The 16,559-nt window shown below is 49.6% G+C and overlaps 1 protein-coding gene across 4 annotated transcripts in view; it reads right to left on the bottom strand.

Moving 5' to 3' along the window:
* Nucleotides 1-16,559, bottom strand: part of RAB11FIP3 (RAB11 family interacting protein 3) — an 80,681-nt gene that overhangs the window by 26,819 nt on the left and 37,303 nt on the right. For 2 of the 4 annotated variants that reach the window (XM_052772862.1, XM_052772863.1), the window contains exon 3: nucleotides 13,242-13,333. In XM_052772862.1, the coding sequence (XP_052628822.1) occupies nucleotides 13,242-13,333 (92 nt within the window). Of the gene's footprint in view, nucleotides 1-5,527; nucleotides 5,651-13,241; nucleotides 13,334-13,445; nucleotides 13,573-16,559 lie in introns of those variants that run through there. The other 2 variants (XM_052772864.1, XM_052772865.1) reach the window with 2 other exon arrangements.

Raw genomic sequence — 16,559 nt, 5'->3', positions numbered from 1 at the left:
AGTTGGAGGGAGATTTTGTTGTAAGCGAGTATGGATTTGTCGAATCCAGGAGGGATTACGCACTGCTTACTCAGCAGTTCCGATCACTGTTGCTTTCACCCACTCTATTTTAAGAGGACACACTATTAATCTGAATTCTCTGCAAAAATCACCATTCAAAACTACCAGTTAGCCCTTAAAGCACTTACTAGACCCCTGTCTAGTAATATGAGGGCATCTTCCATCCCTCAACAGAAAATAAGCTGGTTTATAAATCTTCATTACAGCATCTAATTTGCAGGGACTGCATCAGCAGGAGACTCAGATCTCTACACTTCAGCTGGAACAGCATCTCAAATATTTTGCACTACTTCACCACATCCATTACCTGCAGCAAGCTCTAGGAAAGCAGCACAATTTGTTTTTTAAGACACCACACTATGAGCACAGAGAACTGGGTTTTCCTCCCAATTCTGCCCCTCAGGCAAGTATTCATCTTCGGTCCTGCCCGCGTGCTCATACAAGTGGGCAGGGATGGTCCTGCCTGGAGACACACGGTGCTAAGCCTAGAACCATCCCCATGTTCGGAGGAGAGCTGTGGGAATGCTAGAAGAAACACCTTCCTAAAGCAAAAGCTCTTATTACCCATCAAAGTCCCAGCTCCAGCATTTACGGGATTTCCCCAGAGCACCTCAGAACAAATCAAATCATTTTTGGCTCTGGGATCTCAGTCGTGGTGGGATCTGTCAGTGCTGGCACTGAGCTCCAGCTGATCCCCTGTCACCGGAGGTGTCGAGGGACAGAAGCCCTCCTGCCTGACCTCAAGAGAAAAAGATGCTCATGAAAAGCCGTTTGCTCCATCTGAAATTCACCCAATGGAATCAAACTTGCTCAGCTGCTGGCTGTACCCCCTCCAGCACAGCAGCAGGACAAAGCAGCAGCATTTTGAACGCAGGCACAAACTGAAGCAAACCGCTCTTCCTCTGCCAGAGAGCGCACAGAACAGCTTTCAGTGCTTTTTCCAAGGATTTTCAAGAAAACAAGATCTCTCAAAGCCCTGTATTACAGCAGCTGGAAAGAAAATGCACAGACATACTGTCCTTGCAACAGCAGAGTGAAAAATTATGTTAGAGCTGTTCATTCAAAGCAGGGTATGTATATGGCAGGATGGAAGAGCCCTGCTCATTGCTGCAGACGTTGCCCTCCGGTAGAAGAGCAGCTTTTAGGGCACATGCCATATTTGTACAGCAGGAGAGCACCACACCAAGACAGACAAACGTCCTGCTGCCTTTCTGTTGCCTAGACTTTGCAAACGCTGCTCTCACCAGCCTGATTCTCCTCTTTTGGGTAAACACTCCACAGCCCAAAGAACTTCTGCAGCTTTCACTGGTGCAAAGCAGCTCAAGACACAACCAACACCTCATTTTGTTTCACCCACAAATTCCCAGGCTGCCTCAACACGCGTGAGACCAAAAAGGGATAGCAAGGACTTGTACGGGTGCTTTGAAAACCTCGAAGGGATGGAGAGGGAACTGCTCGACAGCAGTTCCTATTCTACATGGACACTGGGGAGCAGAGCAAAGCGACCTAGTGAACACCCTGGCTTTGCTCCCTGCTGAGCGCTCTCATCAGCCCCTGTGCCAACTAAGCACACTCAGCTGGGTGATGGACGGAGACAGACAGGAGCTCCTCTTGGAAACTTGGCTCAGCTTTCATGGACCCACGCTGACTTATGGACACCAGCATTTCTCTAGGACACCACTCTGAAGTTAAACATGACATAAACCTTCACAGAACCAGAGTCTAAAGTTAGCATCATGAGAAGACAGGGCTGTTCAAGTGAACTTGATTCAAACAGAGGATAGGCTGCTGTGGCAAACGTCATCCCTAGCACAGGAGAAGGTGGCTTTCACTAGCCTTCGAGATAAAAACAAAAGCCTCCTAAAACCCCCACCCACTTTAAAAAGCATAAATCCAGCAAGACTACTTATACACCTAAAGCCAGGGACTTGCTTAAGTGCTTTACCGGATTTATGCTGCACTTCTTAGAAACACCGTTCAGGCTCTTAATCCTTGAGCAGAAGGAGGACGAGGGAGATTTGGAAGCAGAGGCTTGGTCTGCCAGCTCGCTCACGGACATGCGAGGACATTGCACCATCCCCAAGCCAAGCCCGGCAGCTCCCCAGCCTTCAGAGGAAGGCACGCTCGGGCAATTCAAGTGCTTTTCCAAGCTATTTGCAGTGTACACCAAGTTTAGGAGAGGCCAGGCTTCAGCATATCAGACAATGTTGTATTGCAACACTGGTTATGTTTTGCTTTGGGGAAAAAAAAAACATTTCCAGCCCACACTGCATGTCCCCAGTGCTTGCAGCAGCGATGATGCTTCACGCTGGACTGGCATGGCTCTGCCAGGTGGGAACCAGTGGGGACCCAATGCAGCAGAGAGGGCCCAAGAGAAGACAGCAGCCATCCACATCTGTGGATTTCCCTGCATGCTTCAAAGGGATACTTTTTGCCTGTTTGAAAAAGATTTAATGCCAAGCTGGAAATAACTTTGTTTGCAGACTCCAAAGTAAATGCTGCTCGGTTGGGTTTTTTTAAATACAAAAAAGCCTCTTCCCACTGGAAAAGCTTAAATTTAAGTATACATTGAAGTATTATAATGAGCACGAAGTAAAGACAACTATTGCAAAGAAACCAAAAAAAACCCCAAACCAAAACACTCCAACCCACAAGTAATTTGATTAAAAAACACCCTGCTGTGGTTGCCATTGCTGACCCTCTCAACATGAAGCATAACCAGGAGCTGAACAGCTCAGGGCATCAGTCCCCTTAGTTAGATGACTTACCTATCAAATTGTTACAAAGCATTTTATTGACGGGAAATACCAGTACGGACAGGCTGAATGAAGGAGCAACCCTTTAGAGCTAGAAGTAGCCACCAGAACAGTACATTAACCATCCTCCTTCAGCCAACACAAAGGATGTGCAGCGATTAAAAAAAAAAAAAAAAAAAAAAAGACCTGTAAGACAAGTTGCAAACTTTTTTGTGTTTAGCAGAGGAGAAATTTTTTTCTCTTGTAATAACTAGCCTAGATGAGAATCAAATGCAAGAGCCCTATTAAAATTAAACCTACATGGTCAATGAGTTAAGAGGCAGTTGAAACTGTAAACAAAGTCCTGAGCACGAGCATGGAGAACTTTGCTTTACATTTCATCACAGATTAAGTAACTAAACCTCAAGAAAAGATGCAAGGAGGAGATGATAGGCAAAACAAGGGACTTCAGTAAGGTATTACCAAATGCCTGATAAAGCACAGCAAAACCAAGTCCCTGTACCCTGGGCAAAGGTGCAGCCGCAGGTCACAGAAAGCTTTTTAATGGCCTCACGAGCAGCTGGTTTGCGCGCTGACCCTTTAAACCCCCCTGCCACATCTCTCATTCAGCCAAGTTTGCCTTTCTGTGAGCAGGCAGAAAGTAAACACTGTTTCCAGATTTAAAAACCCCACAATACACTTAAAGACGTCCGTGGGCTTGGAACAGCCAGGCTGGGCTACAAATGTCCTAGGGGACTTGCCAGTAACATCCCCACCATGTTCAGAATGGGGTTGGTGTCACCAGTATCAGTGTATTTTAAATTTTTATCAAATAAAACACACCCTTAGACATTTCAGGTAAACCTCAGACCTCAAAACTGGGACACATGCACACACACACACCCCTGAACAGAAACAGGATCATGGTTTGACTGAAGTTCCCATCCCTGACTCCAACTCCTCCACAAGCTATCTCCCCCGGTGCCAGACCTGTTTACCCTGGCTGAGCACATCGGCCACCCGAGCACATCTCTGCCGGTTCAAAGGTGTTCGGCAAAACACCGGGGATTTGAAAGCCCAGCAGTCAGCCCTCCTGCTTCTAAAAGGACATAAATGGATGAAATCAGCATCAGGGTCATGTAATTAACATGCCCTGAGAAAGCAGGTGAGATGATGAAGCACCTTTACGAGACTTTTCCAGCAGCAGTTCATCTATTCCAGGCATTTGATTACACACTGGTGTAAAGACCATTTTATTAAATGTTGTAAAGTGCTATAAAAATGACCTTGATTTAAAAAAGCTGCTTGAGTATGAGGAGAAGAAACAAGGCTATTGGGAGTCAGTTGCAAGGTCTAGGCAGGGACAAGTTAAGCTTTGATCTGTGATGGACAGAAGCTTTAGCAAGGCGTTGCCTTGGAGAGAAGAGTAAAGTCTGGCTCCCAGGGAGGTTCCTCCCAGGCATTTTCTGCAGTGCTGATCCCCCACTTGTGCCCAGAGCCGTCCTGGCATCCCGAAGCTCTGCTGTCCTTGGCCACAAACGCTCGGAAGCTCAGGAAAGGAAGTGAGGGGAGAAGAAAAGGAAAAACAACTCTGTTTTCCCAGCAAGCATGAGCCTATTTTTGATGAACGCCAACTCTAACTGCACACAGGACAGACAGGGGAGACAGACCAGCTAGGAAAACCACCCTCCAAGGACATCATCGTCTGCTGACTGCGGCCAGGGCCCCAGTGCCAGCACCAGGCTGGGAACGCTGCCTTGTCCAGAGCCGAGCCAACACCAGCCCTGCGAAAGTCCAGAGACCAGCACACCGCAGCTGCGGGACAGGCTCCATCTGAAAGGAGAAGAGATGAAGAGCATCCCACCTACTTGGTGCAGCATCCTACACCACAGAGGCAGCTGCTGGGGACACGCGCCTGCCAAGTCTTGAAGCAGGCAACCTGTGCTTAAATTGGCTTTAAACCAATGTAAAGCCAGGGAGAAGGGAAGTAAATTATGTTTGTAATCCCACCTGAGTCTAACATTAATACAACCACCCCCAAAGCCCTGAAACACCCCATGGCAGCTCAGTCTCCAAGTGCCAGCAGCCAGAAACTCATCATGCCACTGAGTGATCCCATATCAGAGGCTGCCACCGGCAGCAAGGCACTGACCTCTTGGCCACAATATCTGCCTCTTCCCATGTATTTGGGCAACGTCCACTTCTCAGAGAAGCTAGGGAGCCTGCACTCAGCCTAGGCTGAAGGCAACTTTTAGAACACAGCCCCTGAAGTTGGGTTTTGAGACTGCTGCGCTCGATAATACCCCTCAAGGCTGGGCAAGAGAACTGCACGGCATCTGTCAGGCCAAATTGAAAACACGCACCCCCAAAAAACCCCCCAAACCAAAAAACAACTCGCAAGACACCAGATCTTCCAGACTGTCCTCAGCACCCTGAAAGCCTACAGCCACCATCCCTCCCGGTCCAACTCCCCCAAGAAGACGCAGGCAGAGAGGACTATGAAGATACCATCACATGCACACACCCCACAGACTACAGAGAGGAAAGATCATTCCTAAATGTTGCACGCTTGAACATACTCGGTAAGAAAACAACAAGCGGCTGAGTCGGGTGGACGCCCAGCCTGCCTCTTCCTGGCACCTCCAGGGCTGAGAGCGGTCCCTGGGGCCAGAGACCTGCCTCCCTCTAGAAACCCAATCCTTCCTCATTTCGTGTTAGCACTCAAAACCCACCTGCGGACACATCGCCGTCTCGCCCAAGTCAAATCCAGCTCCAGGAGTGCGCACCGCCAGGAGCTGCCGGCTGCTTCTGCAAGGCAGGAGGGAAGCAAAGTCCAGGAGATGCCGGGCGTGAGGCTTACCGACTCAGCACTGGTCCCAAACAGAGTGCCTTTTGTTCCCGACCTCCCGGCCTCTGCGATAAGGAGAGGCGAGCTAATGTACACTTCCCTGCTGTGTGACTGCAGCCCTCCTGGTTACGTGAATACCAAAATAAAAGCACGCCTTCGAAGCCCCACGCAACGGCCAGCCCTGCTCCAGGTGCGCACTCTTTCTTTTCTCATGAAACCATCACCAATTAAAAAGGTTAATTTTGAAGAAGACGTAGAGAGGCTTCCAGGGCTTATCTCATCCTTCCTGATACTTCTGGTGAATATTTAAGCACTAAATGACAAATTCCTTCCTTATAGCCACAATCACAAAAATTAATAAAGCTTGCCTTGCTCACTAGGGGAAGATCAGGAGCACTTTGCTACTGATAAGCAATCACAATCACTGTTGGGGTGACTCAAACGGCAATCTATGATATGCAATGACAATATTGACTACAAAGAAAGGCTGGTGCTTCAGTCATGGGTGCTAACTGAGTTTACAAACACACCAACCCCACCGCTGCCCGAGTTCTGCATTGCTCTCAACCAAGCAGCTGCTTTCTGCAAACACAGGAGCCTTGTCAGAGCCAGCGCCACTGGGTGATCCGACACAGGATCCTCCCTTCCCCACGGCAGCCGTTGGCGTACAAAGTCCTCGACGGTGCCCGGTTTGCAATGAACTGCTCAAACTCACAAGTTTTGAGGGTTTTGTCTGCTTTTCTGTTTCCTCTCTAGAGAAACCTCACATACTTCAAACCTCGGACTCCCTTAGTCATGCCTGTCTAGCATAAACGCACTTACTTCTTTCCATTACCTTCACAAATCACTTTTTCTCATTTTTTTGGGTTATCCTTGCTCTCCTCTGGGCCACATCCTTCCTGAAGCACAGTGCCCTGAGCAGGACCTACTACTCAGCAACACTGACTGGAAGCATCTTGCACCTTGATAACCAGTTGACCTTCTGTGCTAAGTCCAAAAAAAGCAAGGACTCCTGGTAACGAGCACAGCAGCAGGGGAGTTATGCTTTAACCTGAGCTCTCCTCCTTGCTCTGTCCGGATCTGCTACTCAACTGAGCAGGACACAGCCCTATTGCTCTCCCAGCTCCTCTATGTGTGCTGCAAGACCTCAGAGAAGGTCTAGCACCACTGCACGGAGCCCAAAGTCAGACACCCCTACAGTAAAGCGAATTAGGAAACTCAAACCACTGCCAGTTTTACTTTTCAAACTCTTATTGAGACACCTTTGCTTCCAACGTTGCTTGGCCCGCTCACAGCCTACTGACGCTGCCGTTTCCCTATGCCCCAGCCTGCCTGGTGTGCTGCAGCCCAGCTCCCACATTTCTCAACCCCACGCACTGCACTCACAGTTCAAGATAAGGCTTCAAGGTCTCTGTTTTCCAAACTCCTTCCAACCTATTTTGTGCAAGGCAAACACACCAACTAGGATCTTTTCCGATCAGCAAAACAATTTCTCACCATAACCCTGAGCTTCAGGGGCATTCATGCCCAATTTACACTCCCATCCTTTCCTCTAAGCAGTACTGAGTCTATACAATATATGAATTTACTTGGTATTTTCAGGCTTTTTGTTACCAAGGTACCATCACGGACTGATTTTGGCGTTCGGTCCAGCAGTTTTAGTAATTTGATTACTGTATTTTCTTGTGCCTAGTCAATACAAAGATAATACAGACTGTTCACATGTTTGCTGCAGAAGTGTGCTCCGCACGTGTGAACTGAATGGGCAGCTCCCTTTGCCTCTCTGTGCAGGGGAACAGAAAAGCTTTGGGGACAGTGGGGACATTGCTCAGGGCTGTGCATGCTTCCCCAAGAGACAGGCAGATGAACAGACATCAAACTGCATCTGTCACATTGCACACCCCTGCAGTTCCGGCCACCTACAAGACCACAGGTGCAGCAGCTGTTTTTAACAAAATCAACACCAATTCCAGCAGCCAACTTAGAGAGGGATTTGTGATTTTCTTTCATTCAGACACAATGATGCTTTTGGGTCCGCCCTGTGACCAGAAGCCCATTGAGGTCATTCCTTCCAGACACAGGAACAGCAATGGTAAAGAAAACCTGAGCCAAGGGGCAAAGAGCTGCAGTCTTCACACACTGCTATCTCATCTGCATCTTCCCATCCCCACCGCTGCCACAGTGGTACAGCAGTGCCGGAGTGGCAAAGGACCACAGACCCTCATACCTGCGTTAGGGTAGTCGGGGAACAGCCCACAGAGTCCCTGGCAGAGCTGGCAAGCTGAACCCCAGGTCTGCCCTGGTGCTGCAAGCCCTCTCGGGCAGCTTGGAGGCAGGTTGCCTTTGAAGGCTACAAAGCTTAATCCTGTCTTTTCAGAGTGGCTGGCCCCTACCAGACATGCATCCGCTGGTAACTGTGGTATGGAGAGGCAGAGGAGGAAAAACCTCACGTAAACTGCTGAGGATTGCAAAGCAGGTCCACCACCAAGGCAGAAAACACATACTCCAAATACCCTGTGCTCACCAGGCACAGCTCTCTGTCTTAGGGAAAGGCAAATATCTTCCCAGGGAGTCTGTAATAAGAAAGGAGGGCTCAGAAGGTCCATTGGGCTATCATGAGGAGAGAGCAGACTCGTACAGCCACCTCACATGGACTCGTTGCAAAACACAAGCCACGAGGAATGATAGCTGATGCCTCTGGGGAACAGCTCCTGCACACCCAAGTTGTGGTATAGCGCGCGCTCTCAGCAACAGCTTCTGTGTTACCAGCACACAGCCGGAATCCTGCAAGTCTTTGGTTCCCTTTGTAGAAACTCTGAGCAGTTGGAGAAATCCAGCAACGTGGATTTAAATTGCCTCGCTCTGATTTTTGCCCTTCAAGAAGCATTAAATGCAATTGCTCCACATGAAAAGACATTCCAGCTTTAACAGAGGCAACAGTTCTTTCAGCAGCCGCCAGCTGTGCCTGCGGAGAGGCAGGCTGGAGAGAGCCAGGAGTATCCCCTCCTCCCAAAATGCACAAAACTAGCTGTGGGACCTCACCAACAACCATTTTACTCCCCAGATCCACTCCTACTGTGCTGTAGGACTTGCTACTGAACATTTAGCCAGAGGGGACATGCCTGGAGGGGTGTAAGGCTTGCAGGGTGCCCACATGCATGCCTAGTTAGTGTTGCTACACATCTGGTTAGCGTTGCTGTTCTGGGAAAGCAAAATTCCCCTCTCGCGGCTGTGCACGGCTCAGTGCGATGCATTTTCCTGGCTGCTACCGAGAGGATCCACAGCGGCCGCCCAGCAGATGGCAACAGCCCTGCGTGAGGCGCACAGCACCGCACAGCGCCACACAGCACCGCACAGCACCGCACCGCCTGCCCCACTGTCCCTGCACCTCTCACCCACAGCAGTTTCAGCTGCCCTATTTCACAGATCTCAAAAAGGGCCTTCCTGTGACCTTGCTGGCCCAAAGCATGAGTTCCCATGGCTAAAATCAGCATTTGTGCTATTTATTGTGCTCCCAGTCAGCCTTTATGGAGCACAGCCTTTGCCTCTCCTCCAGCCCACCTAAGGTTACGCTTCTCCATGCCCAATCCCAGCGTAACTCTGCCAGCACACTGAATTTTTGCGGCTTGCTTTCCTTTTGGGACAGTCAGCCTTCCCGCTCTGCATTGCTCTAAGTGAGCTCATCTGCCCCCAGAAGTCAGGGCAGAGAGCCCTTGTCCTAGGGCAAGGCACAGCGGATATCAAGAAAGGTAACACCAAATTCACCTTTCCCCCCTCCAGAGCATTGCAAATGAGTCCGTGCACCCAGAACTGAGTCACGAGCTTCATGGGAGCTTGCAAGGGAGGCAAGGATAACTCCTACCTTCCAGTTAGTCAGCAGCAAAGCTGCACTAGCCCAGCCTGGGGGTAAACAGTTGAGGACTCAGGTGTCTGGACAGACAGACTCCAAGCTCCCTTTACATAGCTTTTACAAAGCAGGGTAGCCAAAACCACTGTCATTATTTTTTGATAACATTTCCCTGCAGAGGTAGAAAGCAGTAAGCTTGTCATCCAGCTGCCTTGCAACCACCACACTTCCAGGTCAGGCAGAGAGAAACACTCTATCTGGGGCTGCAGGCAGGTAACCCCAGCAAGGTGATGCTCTCTGCTCCAGAGTGGATGTACAGGGGATGAGATTCCTCTTGCATGCGTGACAGTGGAACGCTAGGGATTGCAATGAGCCCCCTGCAAACACAGCTGGATGCACAAGAAGCCACGTGGCTGCAGGGACCCAAGGCTCCTTCATTTCCAATCCCCTGCAAGCCACTGTCTCAGCAGAGCCATGCAACAGAAATCCTCTTTCAAAACAGTTTAACAGACAGATCTGTCTGCTGAACAGACCTGGCAAGTTGCAACAAGAGCCAGAAGCTCTGTGCCACATCAGGAGCCACACCAGTGGCTGAATTGTGGAAGTATCTGACATTACGAAGGTCCCTGTGTGAAGTGTCAAAGTTCAGACCTTGCCCTTTTGAGAGGCTTTACACCCTTACTGGAAGATGCAGTGTTGGTTCTTCTCTTTGTAGAGCAAACACTCACTGAAAGACACCAATATTGGGTACTCAGGGTTTTTCACTCTCTGATGACAGCCACCAGAAGGGATGAGTCACCAAGAGCAACCTTATTAACAAAGAGAAGACATTTTCATTTAGACTGCTTAAAGCGCTTGTTTGAACAAACATTTAGGAGAAAAGCTCTCTGTCAAGGCTCCAACACTTGTAAGAGCCAAGCACTCAAGCCACTGCGATTTTGTGCTGTTGAAGGGGGACCACAGCCAACAGTCCAAATCCAGTAACCACAATTACTCTCAGTACCACGGCACAGCAAATGCAGCACCCCTCCTTCAGCTCACTTTTCAAATGTCCTCTGATGTGACATGAGAGGAGGAAAGTTAGCTGTGCTCCTTCACCCCATGGCCCTGCCAAAGCAGGAGGGCCTCACCTGGTGTCTGAAGTCTGCCAGCTGCGTTTTGGGAGTTGAGAAAGAAGCTGTCATGTTTAGCTGCCTAGTGGTCCCATGTAGCAGCAAGTTTAGAGCTGTGCGTTCGCTGTGCGCTGTCTTCCCAGGTCCGAAACAGGGACATTTGAGAATACAAACTGCTTTTTTGTGGTGTGGCAGGTCTACCTGGAGGAAAGGCAACACCTTCAGTTTAGGAAGGGTGTTTTTCCCCCCTCCTCTCTTCCAGGTGAATCCAAGCAAGGTGGAATATATATATATAAGGAAAGGCCATTTATTCTGTTTTCTGTCTTAACGATTTCCAGGTCAGCTGCCTGCTGCACCTAATGAAGAAGGACCTGCTGGAGCCTCCCCAGCAGCAGACAGCTCTGCCAGGCAGGGCAGCACGGTGCTTTGGTAAAAAAATACTCATTTGCTGCTCCCAGCAGGTTGCTTTGTACAACGGCTTCTCTCATCCCCCCCTCCCTGAAACAGCTCAAACTTTCCAAGGTACAGCACTACAGGACATGTGGAATAAAACGCATGTTGGGAGCTCACCGCTCAGCTGAACGAGAATGAGAAAAAAAACCATGCACGCCAAGACACCAATTTATTTTTACACTCACAATGCTGAGCGGTATTTCTCAATCATGTTCTCATTTGCTGAACCTCTACGAAATCCTTGCAGGCTGGAAATTATTTCAAATCATGTATCCAAGACAACAAGGGTAATTCTTCCCCAGCATATTAAACGTAGACACCGACAGAGCTCTGATCTTTAGACGATTACCCTGAATTCAGTATAAGAATCCATCTACATCTTTCTGAAAAGGAGATTTCAGGACTCATCACCTTTTTCCTTTGGGTCACCTTGTTGTTTCAAGGAAACGATGGCCCAGCAGCAGAAGTATTTCATCCCAGCGGGGCACACACCCGGCTTGTTGGTATTCCTGCTCAGAATAGCTTGCAGCACTGACAGAGCTCATCTATGTTAAATTAGCCCTTAGAAAACATCCCTGCTCTGAATCTCAGAAGATTGTCCCGTGACGCAGGTCTGAGGAGCAAAAAGCAAAAGCCCTTGCCTCCATGAGCACTGCGATGCACACTGTCGCAGCCTCTAAACCGTACAGGTTAAAAAGCACATTTGTGACCTTGTACCAGATAGAGAAAGAATATGAAAAACCCATCTCCCTTCCTGCCCACTTCTACCCAGCTATCACTGGCTTTTGTAACTATCTTTCAAAAAGGAAAAATAATCTAATATTCAACACGTCCTTGAAAGCATTCTGGGGGAGGAACCCAGGATCATGTGCTCTTAAGGCTGTGTTCATCCGAGCAGTCCTAAGGGAATAAGCGACTTGCTCAGGGTGACAGTGCAAGTCCATTCACTTGATTGAGAACGGGAGCCAGCAAACCAACTCAAGAGAAAACCCGCACCTGGCTGGGAAATGGGACGATGACCTGGCTGACTGTCAAGCATAAGTCATCAAAGTGAGAGCTTCTAGCCATCTTAAGTGATGGACCTGTGCTTCTCACTAACATGCTGCTCAACGTCCAGTTTATCATTACGAAACTCAAAAGAATAGCTTGAGCCTTTTATCAAGAAGTCACAAAGCCAAAATAACATATTACAGGCTATACAAAGCAAAGACGTGTATTTGCATGCAGATATAAAGGAGGCTGGAAGTCCCTTTGGAAGTAAAAATTTTTGTGATAAAAACATCCAGGGTACCAAAACACAAGAGTCAAAAACCTGAAGAGGAAAGTTTGGAAAGGGAAAAGCAGACAGAAGCTTTTCCTTTCAGTCCCCATATGGGACTAGGGAGCCAGCCAGCCCTTTGCTCTGAAGGCACCTGCAGCGCCTTCTGCTCCAGGCTGGAAGGCACAGAGCAGGAACAGAGGAAGCCTACCAAGCAAAACCCAAAAGCCCATAAACACAAACAACAGGTCAATGTAGCAGCAGCCTCCTTTCTAGCTGGGGAGAGTAGATACAGGACATCACTGCAATATGCTCCTGTGTTAAGGAATACAGAAGGGAACTACAGGATGGAGGCTGTAACTTTAACAAAAAGAAAAAAAACATGTCAGATAAGCATCCTTGATCAAGCCCAAGATTAGAGAGAAAAATCTACATTTTTGCCTTCTGCTCTGCCTTTTACTGGCCAAACAGGACCAAGTGCCAACGTCCGACTTCTCCGCTGTGCATCTCAGGTAGGCTCCTGGCCGGTACATCTCAAAATCAGGCTCAGGTTCTCTAGCCTCAGAAACTCCAGCAATAAGACAAACACAACAGCAGCAGGCACGCTTCCCGCACTGTTAGTGTTTCGCTGCAAAAAGGGTCTCCCTCTTTCACCCAGGGCACCATACTCTTGCAATTCTGCAAGCTAAGACAGCTCTAGCTGTGGGTTTTTGCTTGAACACCAATTTTAACTTAAACTGCACCAAATGCTTGGTGCAAATTCTCTGGGCAAGTCACCCACAGATTAAAGGATTCATCTTTACTACTTGTTAAGCATCCCTGAGTCCTATCACAGCAAATGCTCTTCTCCCCCAGCCAAACCCTCTGTGCTCAAATCTCACACTGTATACAGCTGACATTTGCAGGAGTTAACAGTGCTCATACTTGCCTCAAACGTGACAAAGTCATCAAACTCATCAGGACAGGCCGGGGCTTCCTCCTCAGGGGTATAACCCATATCATACAACTGGCTGTCAGGATCTGCAAAGAAAAATAAGAAAGAGAATCACCAAAAGGAAACACGCACCCTCAAACGAAGGACAGCTTTGAGAGACACGACAGCAGAAGGACAGGAACTTCCTCTTGCACGCACCAGTGCCTTCAGCTTTCAGAAAGGACCTCTGCTTCCAGGCATCCCATCACCACCTCAGGTGAAAGGCAATTGGGATAGCCGCTCCCTAGCAGAGGTCCTACAAGGCCCCTTGCTCCTCTGATGGGGATAGCACCTGGATTCATCCCTACCCCGCCATGGTCTCCATTCCTTTTCCCAGTTTCTTCTCTATCTCCATTTCCTGCATCCTCTTATTCTTCTCCCAGAAGGCTTTAATCCTGCTGTGGGCAGGGAATACATTAGATCTATGTGTGACAGCCAACTACCATGGGAACCGCAGAGAAAGCAGGCTGCACCGAAGCTTTTATCATCTACTGCTCCTCCCGTGGCCAGCCACATCAGGAGCCATCCTCACACAAGGACAGGAAAATGGGAGGTTTTCAAGGAGATTTCTTAAGAAAAAAAAAAAAAAAAAAAATTACTCCTCCCACCCCCAAACACCCATATGCAGCAGAGCGGCATTTCTCTGAGCCCTTCAACCGAAGAAGGGAGTGTAAATTGCCCATGATCCCTCAAGCAACAGCTAATGCCTGATCCAGCACACAACCTAGATCACAGGCTGGAAACACCAAATCAAGATCAGATGCTGCAGTCCCAAAATAAATAGCACGCTCAAAACCACATGCCTTGGAGCTGCAAACGTTGCAGCACTAGGTTTGTCTGATGTCGATAAACTTGGCCAGGCAGAAGGAGTCATTATGCCAGCGCTCCTAGGAAAGCTCGGCAATCGCCTGGATTTGGGGAAAAGGCTTTCCTTTTACGGCTGCTCAAGGCAGACAACAAGAACAGAGCTACAAAGCAGGGTCTGCCTTCTGCGTCCTTCAGGCTGGTGGCTTCCCAGCAGACTGGCAGTGCAGCCAATTCAAACAGCTCCCAGGCTCGAGTCCAAACCGAAGGGGCACGTAAGTCGCATGATGTTTTGCTGCAGCCGAGCAGCACAGCCACCCAGACAGGATCGTACGCAGCCTCCCTCAAAGGTTATATTCCCTATACAGTCACAGCCAGGGCTCCTGCTTTGGGTCCATCTCCAGATATCAAGAAAGGCCATTTTTCATTAAGGGATCTATACATCTCGTACAAAGTCAAGGGATTAAGGCACAGGACAGAGTAAGGAGTTGGGCTTGCAGCAACACCCCTCCCACCCAAACACCCTCCCTAGTGCTCTTTCAGCTGACCATTAAATTCAAACACAGTCAGGGCCCCTGAAGATACTGGAGCCACCAACCCAATGGGTACCGGCAGCTCATGGGGGTGGGAGAAGCTGAGTACATTGCACCGAGAAACAAGACCTCCCCTAACCTGGGTCTGGGGCTCCCAGGAGTTAGACTGTAAATCAAAACCAGGAATAAGCCAAATTGCTTTTCCAGAAACCAGCATACGATGCTGTGCTCTACAGTAAGCACACAGCAGGGTCATGGCTTCAGCGGATGAAAGGTTCTCTTGTTCACAATTTATGACTTCAATATCCCTGCTGCTCTCCCCGCTTGTGGCACCAGGCAGCGGTGCTGCTGTGAGCTGTGCTTCCAGCTGCCGGGGCTCCTGCGTGTAACCCCGAGCGAGGCAGCGATATGCACACAAAAATACTGCTGCCTGAGCATGTTCCTCAAGGCAAGGCAGCCTCAGGCCACCTCCTACTCTAACTAATGGGTTTAGCACTGAAGTGTCTTAAGATGGTATTCTCCCTCTCCTCAAATGTTACCCTAATCCCACCTGCACAGCTCCACCCATGGGTCTGAGCCTACAGTCGGGAGGAGTTTTCCCATTAGTTATCCCTGTTGCTACTCTGGGATTTGAGAGCCTCCTTGCTGACAGCAGGGAGGACTGAGGGGATGGGGACAGCAACCTGCTTGCTGCAAAGCCATGGGAGCACCTGAGAGCAGGTCTCACCAAGAGGAGCCTCTGCCCACTTCTGGGAAAATCAAACAGTGCTCCTGAAAGGCAACCCATGTCACATCATCGAAACAGAGGGGACAACCAGCCATGTCTCTTGCCAACTACAGACTGCAGCAGGCAGGCAATGGCCACCTCCAGAGAGGTGGCTGTGATGGGCATGGGAGCATCCAAAGAGCCAGATCAGCTCACCGGGACACAGGCTGCAGGCACAGTACCCTGGTCCTGTGCCTGGCCAGGGCTCTGCCCTGCGGCACGTTCCACCCAGCACAAGGTCTGGTGACAGCTCTGCTCTCCGCAGCCTCCGAGCATGCGCCGGCACAGCGTAAATGCTTCATCTGCAGCATGTCTGAATCCCTGAGCCGACAGCAGCAAGACTCCAGCCAAACAGCTGGGTGCTGGGCAGCTGCCAGTGCTTCCAGCTGCCTGATCTTGCACCCCTGCCCTGCAAGGCCAGGCAACCCAGCCAGCCTTACCGGTGCCCGGCCTGCAAGGCCATCTCCAGTGCTGCTGGTGGCACCCCACGGCAGCCCCGGGAACTGCAGAGCACCCCGAAGGCAGCAGAGCCAAGCACAGGCTGCTGCCTTCTGCTTATTCCCATATTATTTCTTTTCCTCCCCCTTCAAGGAGACACACAAAGGCTTCCTGCTTTTCTACAGACACAGATAAAGATATTTATTCCACTCATTTCTTCCAAAGGGACTTGAAAAGGGAGGATTTACAGTCGAGTGAAGGCTTCCAGTTCCCTTCGGAAGCAGGGGTATAAAGCATGGGCAGACAATGCACAAACAGCTCCCCAACATCAGCTGCCTCCTGTACAGCTCATGCCCAAACTGAGTGCTCCTGGAGCCTTCCCAGCCCTTCGGGTGTTTCTTGGTGTAGGGGTGAATGCAAAACTGGTTGCTCCATCTGCCTGCAGAGCACCCAGCCCAAAGAGGGAGGTCTCTGTGCAGGCAGGGTTTATTTTTACAGCAAGCTCCACTCTAAAAAGCAAGGAAAGACCATCTGAGAAGTCACCTGCACCCTTGCTGGTGGCATGGCCAGCAGAAGCCATGCCCAGGAGACAGCACTCCATGCTTCCACCTCCCCATGCTCCACATCAGAGAGCGAAGACAAACACCACCACAAACAAAGGTTGACTTTTTCTGCTCGATTCATTCCCTCCCCCTCTGAAAAAGCCATATGGTGCTTTGTGTTTAGGGAGAG

Source organism: Harpia harpyja, chromosome 21, assembly GCF_026419915.1.
Source record: "Harpia harpyja isolate bHarHar1 chromosome 21, bHarHar1 primary haplotype, whole genome shotgun sequence".
NCBI lineage: Eukaryota > Metazoa > Chordata > Aves > Accipitriformes > Accipitridae > Harpia > Harpia harpyja.
Note: the sequence above shows the minus strand (reverse complement) of the source record. Positions and strands in the feature narration are given on the sequence as shown.